This window comes from Seriola lalandi, unplaced genomic scaffold, assembly GCF_002814215.2.
Source record: "Seriola lalandi dorsalis isolate HSWRI2012SDOR001 ecotype SW California unplaced genomic scaffold, Sedor1 jcf7180002054549, whole genome shotgun sequence".
Taxonomy (NCBI): Eukaryota; Metazoa; Chordata; class Actinopteri; order Carangiformes; family Carangidae; genus Seriola; species Seriola lalandi.
In genome coordinates this window covers 233,994-248,472 of record NW_019525102.1, presented here as the reverse complement: position 1 = coordinate 248,472, position 14,479 = coordinate 233,994, and the positions used below count along the sequence as shown (strand labels likewise).

General features: G+C 42.2%; 1 protein-coding gene across 1 annotated transcript in view; it reads right to left on the bottom strand.

The window, feature by feature from the left end:
* Positions 1-424: 424 nt before the first annotated feature.
* Positions 425-14,479, bottom strand: part of ndrg2 (NDRG family member 2) — a 29,958-nt gene continuing 15,903 nt past the window's right edge. Inside the window, exons 2-16 of the mRNA XM_023415344.2 lie at positions 10,309-10,394; positions 8,358-8,399; positions 8,175-8,280; positions 7,955-8,075; positions 7,217-7,279; positions 6,891-6,951; positions 6,556-6,642; positions 6,208-6,264; positions 5,960-6,063; positions 5,831-5,869; positions 5,680-5,731; positions 5,515-5,562; positions 5,399-5,434; positions 4,459-4,510; positions 425-3,677 (exon numbers count right to left, since the gene is read on the bottom strand). Of these exons, the coding sequence (XP_023271112.1) occupies positions 3,514-3,677; positions 4,459-4,510; positions 5,399-5,434; positions 5,515-5,562; positions 5,680-5,731; positions 5,831-5,869; positions 5,960-6,063; positions 6,208-6,264; positions 6,556-6,642; positions 6,891-6,951; positions 7,217-7,279; positions 7,955-8,075; positions 8,175-8,280; positions 8,358-8,399; positions 10,309-10,383 (1,107 nt within the window). The 5' untranslated portion in view covers positions 10,384-10,394 and the 3' untranslated portion in view covers positions 425-3,513. The remainder of the gene's footprint in view (positions 3,678-4,458; positions 4,511-5,398; positions 5,435-5,514; positions 5,563-5,679; positions 5,732-5,830; positions 5,870-5,959; positions 6,064-6,207; positions 6,265-6,555; positions 6,643-6,890; positions 6,952-7,216; positions 7,280-7,954; positions 8,076-8,174; positions 8,281-8,357; positions 8,400-10,308; positions 10,395-14,479) is intronic.

The following is a 14,479-nucleotide window of genomic DNA, read 5'->3' as shown; positions in this document are numbered from 1 at the left end:
ATATGCCTCTTGGAATTATCTAATATAACCTCACTCCAAACATAGTGTGAATGAGTTCACTCAAACACTGCCTAGACAATTCTGTCCTATAATATTGGTATGGACAAGTCCCTACCGACCGTATGCAAACCTACCCCCTTTTATCACATTCAAGATGGTCCTATTTTTTAAGATTTATTTTTGTCCATTTTACTACTTTATTGACAGACAGTGATGAGATAGACGGGGAAGACAGGGGAGAGAGAAGGAATGACACTCAACAAAGGACCCAGGCTGGATTCAAACCCAGGCCAGGACTCAGCCTGGACACATATTGCTGGTGTGCCCCTCTGTCTTCCTGATTGACTAGAAATACTGCAAAAGCAAAATGTATATAACATCCACAGTTTTTTTTCACATGAAAATGAAAAGACAGGAGACAAGATATTTTTCTTGAGCTTTTAATAATATTTAAGTTTGCTTTTAGGATGTTCATTGTGTTACACAGAGAAATTAGCCACACAAGTAAATTTGATTGTATTCTCTTTACCTTTAATCTTTTTTTTTATTTTTTTTTATTGTTAATTATATTATTCTCCTTTATCAGCGCTAATGCTAAAAAAGTTACACAAGAACTATCACACAGTTAACTAACTTGTGAGCACATCAGGACGGTAAACTAACACTTCACAGAGATAAAACAAACAAACAAAAAAATAAAAATAAAGTAAAATTCCAAAACACAGAGGGGAAAGAAAAACATGATTGAAGTAAAAATTAAGAGACAGACAAAGACAAAATGGACAAGCATTTACAATCACACAGCCCTGCTCAACTCTCCACAAAGACATACCACTCCTTTTTCCTTATTTGGCAACTTTTTTTCCTAGGCTCCACCCCTTACCCATTATTTGGTAGAGGTTCCCATGCCCGATTGTTTGAGTTTTAATATCAGTGTGGGAAGAGCCATACATTTACATTCTACACTTCAGTCCTCTGGACAGCGCCTAAAACATATTGGCATCTCAGCACATTCTTGACCACCATTATTAATATCTCCCAAGTTTCAGTTTAAAGCTCAAATCTGAGACCCTCCAATGACTTTCCTGTCGCTGTCATCAAAATCTCTGCTCCATCATCGTCACATCATCAAACAGGTTTGGGAAAGGAGCACCGGACAGCATGTGAAAGAAACAGACAACCTCCAAACTGACTCATATAAAAAGAAAAAAAAAGAAAACCAAAGTTGCATCAAAGAACAAAATGTGTGCACAGGGGTGACACACTTAAAAATGCACGTGCTCCAAGGATATTATAGGATTGGGTCCAAATAAGGGTCCTTTAAAAATACAGTCCAATGGCTACACATCACAGGGCAGTGGTAAGCTTTGTGTTCATCTGCTGCTGAAATATTAACAACGTAGAAGGAATTCGGATTCAGTTTTAGAGACAGAACTGATGCTATAAGGTGTAATTTAGCTCACACCGTTTCTGATGACAGGATTTTGACCAAAAAAATATCCCTAGTATTTTGGAGCTCTTAGTTTTGGCAGTAAGATTGCTTATTGGCTGCAATTAAAGACTGGTTGTCTCAAGGTGCAGATATTCGCTGATCAGCTTTCACTCTCAAAAACAGAAAACGCAAAATCCTTTGCCTCTTATGACTGGGGCTGCACCAGAGAGGTGAAACCTTGGTGGCAACATTCCTGTATCGTTTCCTCTGTGGCAGTGGCGGGGCTGGTTCATTGTCATCAATAAATCACAGGGGGGTTTTGTTGGTCTCAAAATGGATGCTTCTCTATAGGACCCTGGCCTGTTTCTTTGCTGCGTTAATTAATTGTGCTTACAGGACACTTCCATACACCTGACACTTACTTTCTTGGACACACACACACACACACACACACACACACACACACACATACACACACACACACACACACACACACAACAATCACTTGCACAATTCTCTTGACCCCATTGCTTGAATACAGCCGCTTGTTGCCAGAGAGGAGCGTGTGTTCATTTTACCTCACATCGCACATAAACTCAAGTATGCTAGCTGGGTTTGTTAGGAGGTATCCATGCGTGGGCAAGGCTAAGAGATTACAACCCAGATGATGAACACAGTGATCCCTTCTGGCCACGTCTAACACCGAAATGCAATATCCATACTAGCATGCTACTGAGTGATGTAAAGCTCCCTGGTCAGTAGCACACTGAGTGTAGATATTAGGAACATCCAGTGCAAGACTGCCAGCGATGTTGGAAGCACTATTTAGTGTGCGTCTAGTGTAAACAATAGGGTGCGAGCTAGCTAAAGCGCACAAACACCCTCAGTCTCGCCTATGCTTACCTGCCATCAACACTCCAAGCAAACAACACACACACACACACACACACACACACACACAAATCCACACAACTCATCAGCAGAATATAAAAGAAAAATATTATCCTGTCAGTATTCACATGGGCTGATACCAGGCATGCAACTTCCAAACAGTCCAGAAAAAGAAAAAAAAACTAAACAAAACAAACAAACAAAAACAACAAAAAACGAAAAACAGTAAAAGCTTCCTGCCCACCTCCTCAAATCCAAATGGGAAAACAAAACAGTCACTTAAAGACAGGGCAAATGGAAGACATAAACAACCTGGCAACATCAAGGAGGAAGTAGTCACTATAATGGCTCTCATTGGCTGTTACCACGTGACGGGTCAACCAATCAGTAGCTTCAGCCCCTCGCTGAGGCAGGTTACAAATAAGAAAATAAAATCCAATTAAAGAAATAAAAATAACACAATAAAAACTAGCTTAAAAAGTAGTAGACACACATTGTTATAAGTATCTCTGCTATAGTATGCTTTTTTTGTTGGTTTTTTTTTGTCATTTTTAAACTCCTTGCGTAATAAAGAGAAAAGTGTTAACTGTTTTTTTTCTATTACATTATCTTCATCATTAGCTTCAATATCATCATCAACAACATAATCATCAGCATCAACAACAATACCATTTTCAGAATTATTACTATTGGTTAACGCAAAGGTGTGTGGTCTCTATAGGACACACCCCTCATCTAGAATAAAGGGCTCTATTGGCTGACAGAGGTTCCAATAGAGGGAGGGAGAGAGGACTGGTCGCCATTCTTTCCCCACCTCCCCCGTTTTTTTTTTTTTATTAATCTCTTCTTGCCTATACTTCTTATATTCATTGTAGGACAACTCAATCCACTTTGCTTTCAACTGGAAGGGGGGATGTGAGGAGAAGGATTGGGCTTGTATGTGGTGCAAAATGTGGAGGTTTCTCTTTCTCCCTCCCTCATCCCTGTCTCTATTCCTATTCTGCTTTCGTGGGGAATGATGGGAGTTGTTTAGTGACAAAATTTGTCTTGTTCCTGTATTACTGTCATGCTACCACCTCTCCCTTCCTTTCGCCTTTCTTTCCTTCCTCTTCTCTTTCTCACTCACACTCTCTCTTTTGCTTTTTCTCTCTCTCTCTCTGTCGCTCTCTCTCTCTCTTTCTTTAACTTCTTCAGCAAGACACCTCCATCGTTTGGGAGGGGCTCGGTGGCATCTGGCCACCCTGCGAGCCCTGGGACAGGGTGCGGGAGCGAGAGCGGGATCCATCCATGGAGTAGGAGGAGGAGAGGGAGGTGGTGCGGGAGCGGGACAGGCGGGTCATGCAAGATGAAGCCACTGCAGAGAGATAGATAGAAAGAAATGGACGGCAAGATTAGACTCACAAATTGGAAACAGTACACTAAAGCTAAGGATAAGACTCGTATTATTCTTGTATTTTACTTATTGTCGACAAAACCCAATTAAATAGCGAAACCAACAACGTACTAGCTCATCTCTCAATACTTTCACGACCCTGTCTGTGGCTCTCAGCCAGGCGTACGGCTTAAATTTTCAAAAAAGATTCAAAATATTTCTAAGAACAGCGAGGCACTGTTGTTTTTCACAAATGGTACTAGGGACTATTTTCAGCTGCGGATAAATACACATAAGGCGCAGTGAGTGTTTTTGGCAGCAGGCCGGTTTATGTGGGATTGACTGAAAATAAGCCGCAGCCTGTCATCCAGTGCGGTGAGGCGCCTCACTGATGTGTTTTTTTTTTTATAGCCTTGGGACGACAATGGAGCTCTATGGCACAGAGGGATTAAGCTATATCAGGATTTGGCTACACAGACAGTACTTGTTAATAGGATATATTCATTGTTGGTTTTGGTCTTTGTATGGGATTTGTTGACAATGAGAAAAATATAAAAAAAATCACCAGCTTTGTCTGTTCAGGTTGGTGATACGTGTTTTCAGCGTCAAGCAATGCGACATGGTGAGCAAAAAAATTACACATAGTACTGTACGTAATGAAATCCAATAAAGAGGAGCACCTTGGCAATTATTACCTTACGTATCACTGCACTATGTGTAATCTGTTCACAAAAATATTTCTATTGTATTGAAGTGTACTTACTGTAGCCCATGCCTTGGATGAAATACTTGAAAGCCTCAGTCAGTTTAGCAGGCTGCAAACACAAAGACAAGACACAAGTGTTTCACATTCTGTTTATATAATCACTAATTATTAGCTGAAGTAGGTAAGTGTGCAATTTGGCGACCTCATGTGGCAGCCGAGCGTAACAGTGTTAAGTTAAAGGACTTTCAGTTACAGGAAACGTCCACATTTAGAGCAGTTGCATTTCTTTGTTGTGTTTTTTGGGGTTGAGGCACCGAAAATATCAGTTAAACAGCAGGTCAAGATGTCACTCTTGAATCGATGGAGTGATTGTGTCTTTCTTTTCTTATGTTTTAATGCATCAATTCATGTGAATAAAGAATTTTTCATGCATTAATTTTGGCAAACAGTGTGCAGAAGTTTGGATGATGGGATGTTTTTCTCTGTTGAAGCCCCCACCTTGTGATTGTTCAGCAAACACATAAGTTACTTTTGAGAAAATGAATCAGTAACAATAATAATAATAATAATGATCATTTATTTGTATAGCACTTTTCGAAAAACAAGTTTACAAAGTGCTTCCCAGACATAAAAACCCTTTTTTTAAAGAGTTTTAAAGGAGGACACTGAGGTAGCCTCTCTAATACTGCATGGGAGATTATTCCACAGTTGAGGAGTGCAACGGCAAATACCCTACCCACCCTCTTTAAGTAATTTATTAATTATCAATAGTTTTAGTAATTTTTCAAGCAAAGATGCCAAAACTTGCAGCTTCCAGCCTCTTAAATATGAGGATTTGACTCTTTACTGTCGGTTGATTTGAACTTGGTCTTCAGGGAAATTTTTCGAACGATTAATGAATTAATTGAGGAAATAATTGTTTTTTTTAGTTGCCACCCCAATAATAATTGATTTCCATGTTTTGACTATCAGAAAGTGTCGGTCAGCGTGTTGTTACCTGGGTCAGCTGTGGGAGACCACCAGCATCAGCCATCTGTGGAGGGACATGAGACATGAGTAAGAGTGAATGACAGAGAGAGAGGCACTACATAAAAACACAGGAGGGTCGGTTACCTTTAGGAATGAGGTTGTCGTTGGGTCCAGTTTGCTGTTGCACTCCACCTGGTGGTCACACAGGGAAAAAACAATCAGTCTCTGACATACGATGAACAGTTATGGCAAACTAAGAACTAAACTAAGAACATCTGAAACTTGAAAAAGAGGGCGGCTGAAACTTACAGCAGCGTCCTCATATGGAGCTTGATCACCCACCACCAACATTACTGGACACCTGAGGAAGTAGAGATTAGAACAGAGAAGGGTTTGTGTTTCTTTTTTAAGTCAGTACATAATAAAATGTGCAAATATTAAAGTTAAAAAGGTTGTTTACTTGAAGGTGCTGTTGCGGTCAATGTTCAAGTCTCTGCGACTGGATGGGAGTGAAAAGAGAAGAATATGTTGGTTGTTGCTTGGCGTGGGGGATATTTGTGTTTATGTGAGAATATGTGAGCGTGTTCACCTGTTGTAAGTCTTCCACAGGAGCTCTATGTTGACCAGATTAGGAGCTTTGGAGATACGGTCTCTGTGAGACTGCACTAGATCTGTGTTTGATGACAGCTCCTCCTACAAGAGAAAACAAAAGACAAAATGATTTAAGTGACCAGGTGACATATGCTAAGTTTAGACATTTATTTTATGTTGTGATAGAAAACATCATTTGAATATAGACTTTTAAAACACATTATTATAGACATGTTGTCCTGGTACCTGACTGAAGAGGTGGGACAGGATCTGCTCTGTGAGGGAGGACGTCACAGAGCTGAGCTGGAGAGGCAGAGGAAGAGAGAGAAATCAATACGATTCGTCATCATTTAGTAAGTTTAATAACTTAAACAATGACATAATCAATGCTGCTCAGGGACAGAGGACACATGCAGTCACATCACTTCATGATCCCAGCTAAAGTTAAATCGATGGAGAAGTCGCATTAGGACTAACTAGATTAAAATACCATGTTTCTGTGTATCAGACGATGAAGTCCCGAGAGAGACAGAGAGAGAGAGGGAGAGAGAGAGACAGAAAGAAAGAAAGAAAGAACAAATAGACATACGGTACCTTCTGAGCGGCCCAGTCTATCCATCCGCGGGCGTTAGTGTCGATGTTGACCAGAACCAGACCCTCCACTGAATCTGGGTTTGCGAGCTGAAGAGAGAGAGGAAGCAACAAACAGATAAACCACAAAAAAAAGAATTTCAAATCTCAAATTATACACATACATGAATACACCTGCATTATTGCTATGAACGCAGTAGTATTATCACAGATTTTCCATCCTCTTTACTTTGTTTCTGTTCTGTTCTCATCAGCTATATAATCCTCTTTGGTTTTTGAATATGTTATTGTCATATTACTATTGTTATTGCACTTATAGGACAACAAAAGACACTCACTGTGAACTTGGAGAGGATGTACGCTCCTGCTCCCACACCCACTCCGATGACAGTACGGAAGCTGCCAGAAGGAGACACACACTCATTTAACAATCATATTTTTTTACTGAAGATATAGGTTTAGTTAAAAAATATATATATATATATATATGATATATATGAAGTGGAAGTGCTCATGGCTACTGTAGCATTCAGGTTTTCTAGGTAATATTTTTAAATTCATGATGGTTGTGCAGAGTGGTACAAGTTCTTACACCTTGTATCGATTTAAAACTGGAACCATATTTTAATATTATATCCATAACAAAATAAATAAGTTGACTCACTTGAAAAACTGCAGCACGGCCGGGATCATCTCTGCTATGGTCTCCATGGAGGGATACTGGTACCTGCAACAGCAAACACACATGATGTCAGTCTGATGGAGCATCACAACATGAAAGCAAAAACACACACGGCAACATTCAATGTGCAAAAATGAACAATACTGTCTCGGGTGGGGGGAGTTTTCTGACCCGAAGATCTCACCAAAACCATTTGTAGTAATTGACCAAACAACATTCACGATACATGAGGATTTTCAGGTTCTACTTATTAAGCGCATACGGTGGCTGACACGTTTATCTGCAGGGATTTGAAATGAGACCAAAAAGAGACTGAGCTTCAGTTTCTAGAATCAGCATCAGGAGCTAAGGGTCTCTTCTCCAGGGAGAGAGAGGTGATAGAGAAGTGCCAGGGGAAAGAAATACTTAGTGCAGAGAGAGAGAGAGAGAGAGAGAGAGAGAGAGAGAGAGAGAGAGAGAGAGAGAGAGAGAGAGAGAGAAAAAGACGGATTTTCTTTAAACCTCTGACACGAGTGTATTAGAGACCAGAGGCGGGAGATGTGAGCGATGGGAATTTTTAAGTATTTTTTGGAAGAGATTAGGTCTAAGCCCAGCACAGAAGACTGTTTCCATTTCTGAGAAGATTACTTTTTCTTTTAAAGAAAAAAACAAGGTTACTGCAGGACACTGAGGGAATACCAGCATGTCAACACACTGATGTACACACAGTATTTCTCGTACCCTGTGGGGTAGGCAGCAGCCCCCTCCTCTTGCCCCGGAGCATCAATATGAATCAGGGTGAAGTTCTTGACAATCTCCTGCATCTCCTCGAACTTGAACAGAGTGGAGAAGCAGCTCTTACCTGCCGGAAAGAAACAGAGGATAAAACAAATGAAATCACGAACAGGTGAAAGATTATGTGAGTCAGAACTGACGGGGGGGGAAACAAAACGCTACTCACTCTCCAGACCCACATCGTGGAAGGTGAGGATGGCGGGCCTGCGGGTGGTTCGTGTGCCGTGGAGGGTCACGTGCAGAACGCCATGTGGGGTCTCGACACTGTGCTCCTGGAGAGAGCGAGAGAAACAGGTTTTAAGCCTGATACTGACATTTTGGGATGGATGTTGTTGATGAGTGGTCTTACCTGTCCTTGGTCCAGGAGTATCCTCGCAGCCAGCTCAGCATCCTGTAACAAATAAGGGAAGAGGGGAAGTCAAACTTGAAGCTGTTTGTGCGATCTTCAGACTTGTTTTTTTTATAGAAGTGGTCATTTTACTTCTGAGTCTTATGGTTCATTCACTGACAACAGATGGCAACCTCATGGGCGCTTTTGATCATGGGTGGGTTTAGGTGTGTTTTTAGAGGGAAATAGATTCATTTCCAAAAAACACAAAATCACACTTGAGTATTAAAAAAAAATGTTCTGATGTTTGGGGCCTGAGACACTCTACACAAGGAATCTGAGATGAACAGAAATAGCACATACAAGAGAAAATTCTCAGTTTTTTTGGGAGGCCTTGCTTCCTAATTAACACCCACACAGGCGGGAGGGGCGGCATTACACTCCCGATAAAGCAGCAGAGAACCTCTTCAGAGGCGCAGGTGGTTATTGGATGTCTGAGATTATACGGAGGAAATCTGTCAGTGGGAGGTTTTAAATGGGGCTGTTCATTTGCAACCCTAGATCCATTTACCCCGCTAATGAATTACTAACATCACAAGCTCTTAGAAAATTAGCAGTTTGCGAGGCTGAAGTGGAGACGGGCGTCATCGCTGAGGAGAAAACGGAGAGTCCTGGAGGTTTGGTGATCGGAGAGACGGCCCGTGGCTGGATTATAAAGGTCACTAGTTCAATCCATAGAAATCATATTAAGACTCGATCACAGAGCTGCACATGCGTTCACTGGCTCAGGATGGATGGTAACACGTGTGGGCGGAGGCAGGAGGTCCCAGGGAACAATGGAGGGTTGGATGTAACCTACAACCTCCCAATCTTCATTAGATTTCCTACTCAGAATTACTCAGCTCACTGAGTCACGCTGGAGCCCATGCTTCAGGCAAGACTGATGACCCCATATGAGTATTTTTTCACAGTCACAGCCCAGATTGATTGGTTCATCATCTTCACATTTACTACAACTACAACTGAAGGACAACATGGCTCTCTGTGGAAGCAACTAATTAACAGAGGTGGACAATGCACACAACTTCATTTCTTGAGTCAATGTATAGATCCTCCTGGTCAAACATCACTCCAATACAAGTGAAAGTATTTCACTTGAATGTTTTTCATCTGCAAACAGGAACAGTCTTTGAGTTCTGTCAGAAGGCTGCTGGATGTCAGTTAAACACATTAAATCCTGTAATTTCTGCCTTTTGTAAATCTGTGGCTGTTGTTTTTGTAGATGTTTCAGAGCTGTCGCTTCCTCTTTGCCCACCAGGTGTCAGCGGCGAGCAACAAACTCCTGTGTTCTGCAGCGCTGCATCTGCACGGCAACATCAGCGCAGCAGAGCAGAGGAGCTGCTCGCGCTCCCTCAGGGGCTTTGACGTCAGCCCGGCTGATGTGAGCCAGTGCTGCAGCTGTGCACGAATACACACACACACACACACACACACACATATATGTGGATTTACAAACACAGTTGTGCGCACATGTGTTTGAAACACATGCTGTCACATGTAGGCTTTGCTCAGACTCAAAAGCGCACACACTCGCATTCATTCACATATGCACAGCAAGGACACACATGCTCAACACACTCACACACAAACCAGCCCTTGTTTTTCTGTCTCCTGGGACACAGACACAATTGACACACAGACACACACACATAAACACACACACATTCTGCCATTTATCTGTGGTTTCAGATCATGTACGTTACACAATGACAACCATGCAATTAATGCACTGATGTGTTCTCATGTGTGTTTCTCCATGCTTGAATTTGCAAGCAAAATCAGCCTACATGTGTGTATTCACATGCAGCATGTGTGTGTGAAATTTATGATGTGTGTACATGTCTCTGTAGGCTTTGTTTATGTGTGTGTGTGTGTGTGTGTGTGTGTGTGTGTGTGCAGCACCATCTCTGACCTTGGCGGTGTCAGGCTGACCCGTGAGTAAAGGCTTCTCCTCCGTGATGGCGATCTCCTGCATTTCTGTTGTCATGGTGTCACTTCCTGTGCACATGAAAGAAAGCGGAGCATTAAGAATCTGTTGACTGCGGCGTCTGCGGCTGTTGCATTCATCTTATTTCTATTGTGATCCTCACACAAACACTTGACCCTGTAATGGGGGAAATAGCTGTGCAACACACACACACACACACACACACACACACACACACACACACACACACACGCACACACACACACGCACACAGAGGCTGAAATGTGGATGTATGCCTGTACACACCCAGTGATTAAATACTGTATGTAGCTGTTTCCCCTCTGGGACTTTGTTTGAGCTGTGGGACCTTATGAAAGTTAATTAGTGATTAGCTGCAGCAGAGATGAGCAGAAAAGGATTGTGGGACAGAGAGAGAAGGGGCTAGAAGAGAAGAGGAGGTGTCGATAAGTAGATGGACATTTTTATTTATTAGTAGACTGAACAGTGAGAAAAGAAAAAGGAAGATGGGGGGGCACAGACGGGTGTGATTTCATTAGTATGAGGGAAAAGGTGCGAGACATGGTTGGGAGAAATGACAGTCGCCTGAGGAGAGGACTGTGACAAAGAAGTGACTGATGAGGATGAAAAGAGGGGGAAAAAAAGACTTTTCATGACATTTCTTTCACATGAGGACGGTTAGTCAGGCATGCTACTTATTCTCAGACGCCTTCACACCTTTAGTGTGTGTTACTGTGAATCCACTGGAGCAGCTGGCAGTTAAACACGGCGCCCAAGGGCATCGCAAAGGTGGTTGTTCAAAGGTAAGTTCATTTCATTTTCCCATACTGATCTCTGCACAGGTCTGGGAAGTCAAACTGAAGGCTTTCACACATGCAGGTCTTTACATGTTCAAGTGCTTCCTAAAAACACCCTGCGGAATTAATATGGCGGTCGAAGAATTAACTTCAGTGTTGTTCAGTGCAGCAGATCCGGAGATACTGTCTTTTTTTTTTTTTAATCCCATGCATTTTTCGACTCTGTCAAAATCTGGCGCCGACATTAACCACAATGCAACTCGACCGTTCAACAGTTCAGTCGGGAGATTCAGGTGTGTTATGCTAGTAGCAGGCTACAGAGGTCTGATAAGCTCACTTCTTTCCAACTCCAGACATCCCAGATGTTTTTCCCAGAACTTTTTGCACATACACTATGCAGCAGTAACCCTATAAATCAGTGGACTTGCCCTCTAATGAACCCAGACCTTCTTTGTATCACTATTGTCACTGATCTTCCTTCCCACTGTTTTGCATACAGCCTTCCGCTACTTCGTCATCCTGTTTTCTAAATGTTGCATTTCTCTCTTACAGCGCTGTTATTTTGTATTTGGGTCATGTTTTCATTGTCTGATCATGTAAGCTGTGCACAAAAAAGAAACACCAGATTTGAATGCATCCAATCAAAGCGTTATTTGAAGAATCAGACTTGTCATACAACAGAATTATTAGTTGTCTTAAGGCTAAAAGGGAGAATTAAAAGTAAGTGAGTGGGCACAGGTTGTTATTGTATCTATCTGACAGCGTCATGCTCCGTCTGACAAACCTGAAATATATGAGACCATTTGACATCACTGTGTGTGTGTGTGTGTGTGTGTGTGTGTGTGTGTGTGTGTGTGCACTCATCAGAAAATGAACTGCTGCCCCTGGGGGCCTCTGTCTCTGGGTTTCAAACGGAAATGATTAGTCACCAAAGTGACCCCCATCCCCCACCAATACACACATGTACTCACACACACTCACTCATTGCTCTCATGCATCAGGCCTCCCTCTATATACATCTCTTTATTGGTCTAGCACATATTCCTCTCTCTATCACTTAATCATTTTCTTTTATCTCTGCCAGTGTCTCTCCCTGATTTTATTTCACTCAATGTCAAACTCAAACTAGAAAGCACTCAGTAGATAGAAAGCCTCCACTAACACTCAGTTATTTTCCAACTTGTGAATAGCTGCAGTTTTCTGGAACACAGATTTTTCTTGTGTTAATCTTCTTCAGGGTTCAGTTTTCAGAGGAAAAAGCATGAGGACGTCATGATGTTGCTCCTTCCCATGAGCACAGAACTGAGACATGTTGGTTCCTAGTTAAAAACATAAAGCTAATCGTTTACTGGCGGAAATCCTGCAGCCAGACTGCAGCCAAAGATTTAATATTCAGGATCATGAACCAACGGATATCAGTCCATCAGGTCCGTACAAATCCATTTTAGTGCAACTATTATTTCATTATCAACCAATCAGCTGAATGGAGCCTGGCTGTGGTTCAGGCGGTCATGGAAGTCTTTGCCCGGTCACATACTCCATATACCGTCCGACCTTGTACGTCCACTCGCTATATACACACCATATCCACATTTGGTGCTCATTCACTCTGGAACACCACCCACCCACCCCAATGCCACATGCTCACGTTAATCAGATGTGAAACCCAGGCCTTCAGATTGCTTGTTTTATTTGACCAACAGTCCAAAACTCGGCCTCCTCCTTAACCGGTGGGCTATGCCTTCAGCATCTAACACTTTCACATACGCACCGATGCAAATGCAGGGTGCGAGCATCAATGCACATGCAAGCACTTCCACAAGATACCCACACATGCACACACAGCTGCATACAGTATATATTGACTTCACTGGGCATTACTAAAACCTTTGTGACTGAGCTGAATGACAGAGGAGAAAGAGTATGTGTGTGTTTGTGCAAGTGCTATTTGAAAGCTCTAAGTTCTTATCTAGGTTGAGTAAAGTTTGGAGATAGCGAGCTTGAAATGATGTTTGAAAGATTTAACAGCAAACAAGCCTGAAGGAAACTCTGAAAGAGCACGGCTTCAGTGTGCACTCATGTTGTCTCCTGACACATACTTTTTTATCCCACCTTGACGCCAAGGCCGGTAGTCAATCGCAGGAGCAACGACAGAGCACATCTAGAGCTGGCGGGACTTCAGTATCTTGCTCAGAGACACTTCCGGAGGCCGGAGCAGCTGCTTGTTGACATGTAATGCCTCTGATTGACAGTCAGTCTCTCTCTGATACGACTGATCCTATGCCACAGCTCTGCCCCCACTATTTTTTATAGATCTGGCTTGTGATATGACTACAGAGTAAATTTGTTTATATGCTCCTCTGCGTATATTAATAGCTCCCTGGCGTTTCTCCATTCGGGTGTTTGGAAGGGAAAGTTCAACAGGTCGTCTGCAGCATTTCCAAGAGGAATCTGTACAATGAAATTCTTAATAAAAAACACAACTGATACACAATATACAAAAAAAAATAACCTCACAAAACTACGTATAGTATATATTAGGGCTGTAATTGATGATTCATTTATTTCTTTTCAATTAGCCAATTCATTGTTTAAAATGTCAGAAAATGGTGAAAAAAGAGTGAGAGTGAACTAAAAGTTAAGTCGTGATGATAACTGAGCAAGCTCAATTTACTGATGAAGACCGTGAGTTACTTAATCTGCTCTCTCTCTCTCTCTCCCTTTCAGAAACATATACTCTCTCTCTCTTCCACATACAGTTTCTAGATACTTCAACATTGTTAATCAGCCAAACTTCCTCCATCACCCATCTTTCTCTACCTCTACCTCTGCCTCTCTCTCTCTCTCTCTCTCTCTCTCTCTCTGAGTCAGTGTGTTTCGGAGCGAGTAATAACTGTTAAACTGCACAGGAGGCACCGTCTGTCACCATGGAAAGAGAAACAGAGAGATGGAGAGAAAAAGACAGATTTGCATGAAGAGCAAAGGAGGGAGGGCGACTGAAAGCCAGGCAGGGAGAACGTACTGCTAGCTGTGAAAAGGAGAAAAAAAAAGAGAAAATAAAAAAGCAGGCCTTGCTTGTCATTTGCCTATACGCTACTTCCACATTTCAGCTGTCAGACAACAGTTGTTCAGTTCATCTGTTGCACCAAACAGGTTTCGTGTCTCAGCTATCAGGCTGCATCGCAGAATTGCTCCGGCTAAATCAATCCATGCCTGTTTTCGGCAAATTCATAATCATGCAGAGCTGTGGCATTTCTCTCGCCCGCTGTTAGCAGGCCGGCTCATTCCAACATGTCGCAATCTGTTTTCGTCAATCCTTCCTGTCACCCCCCCACCCCCAC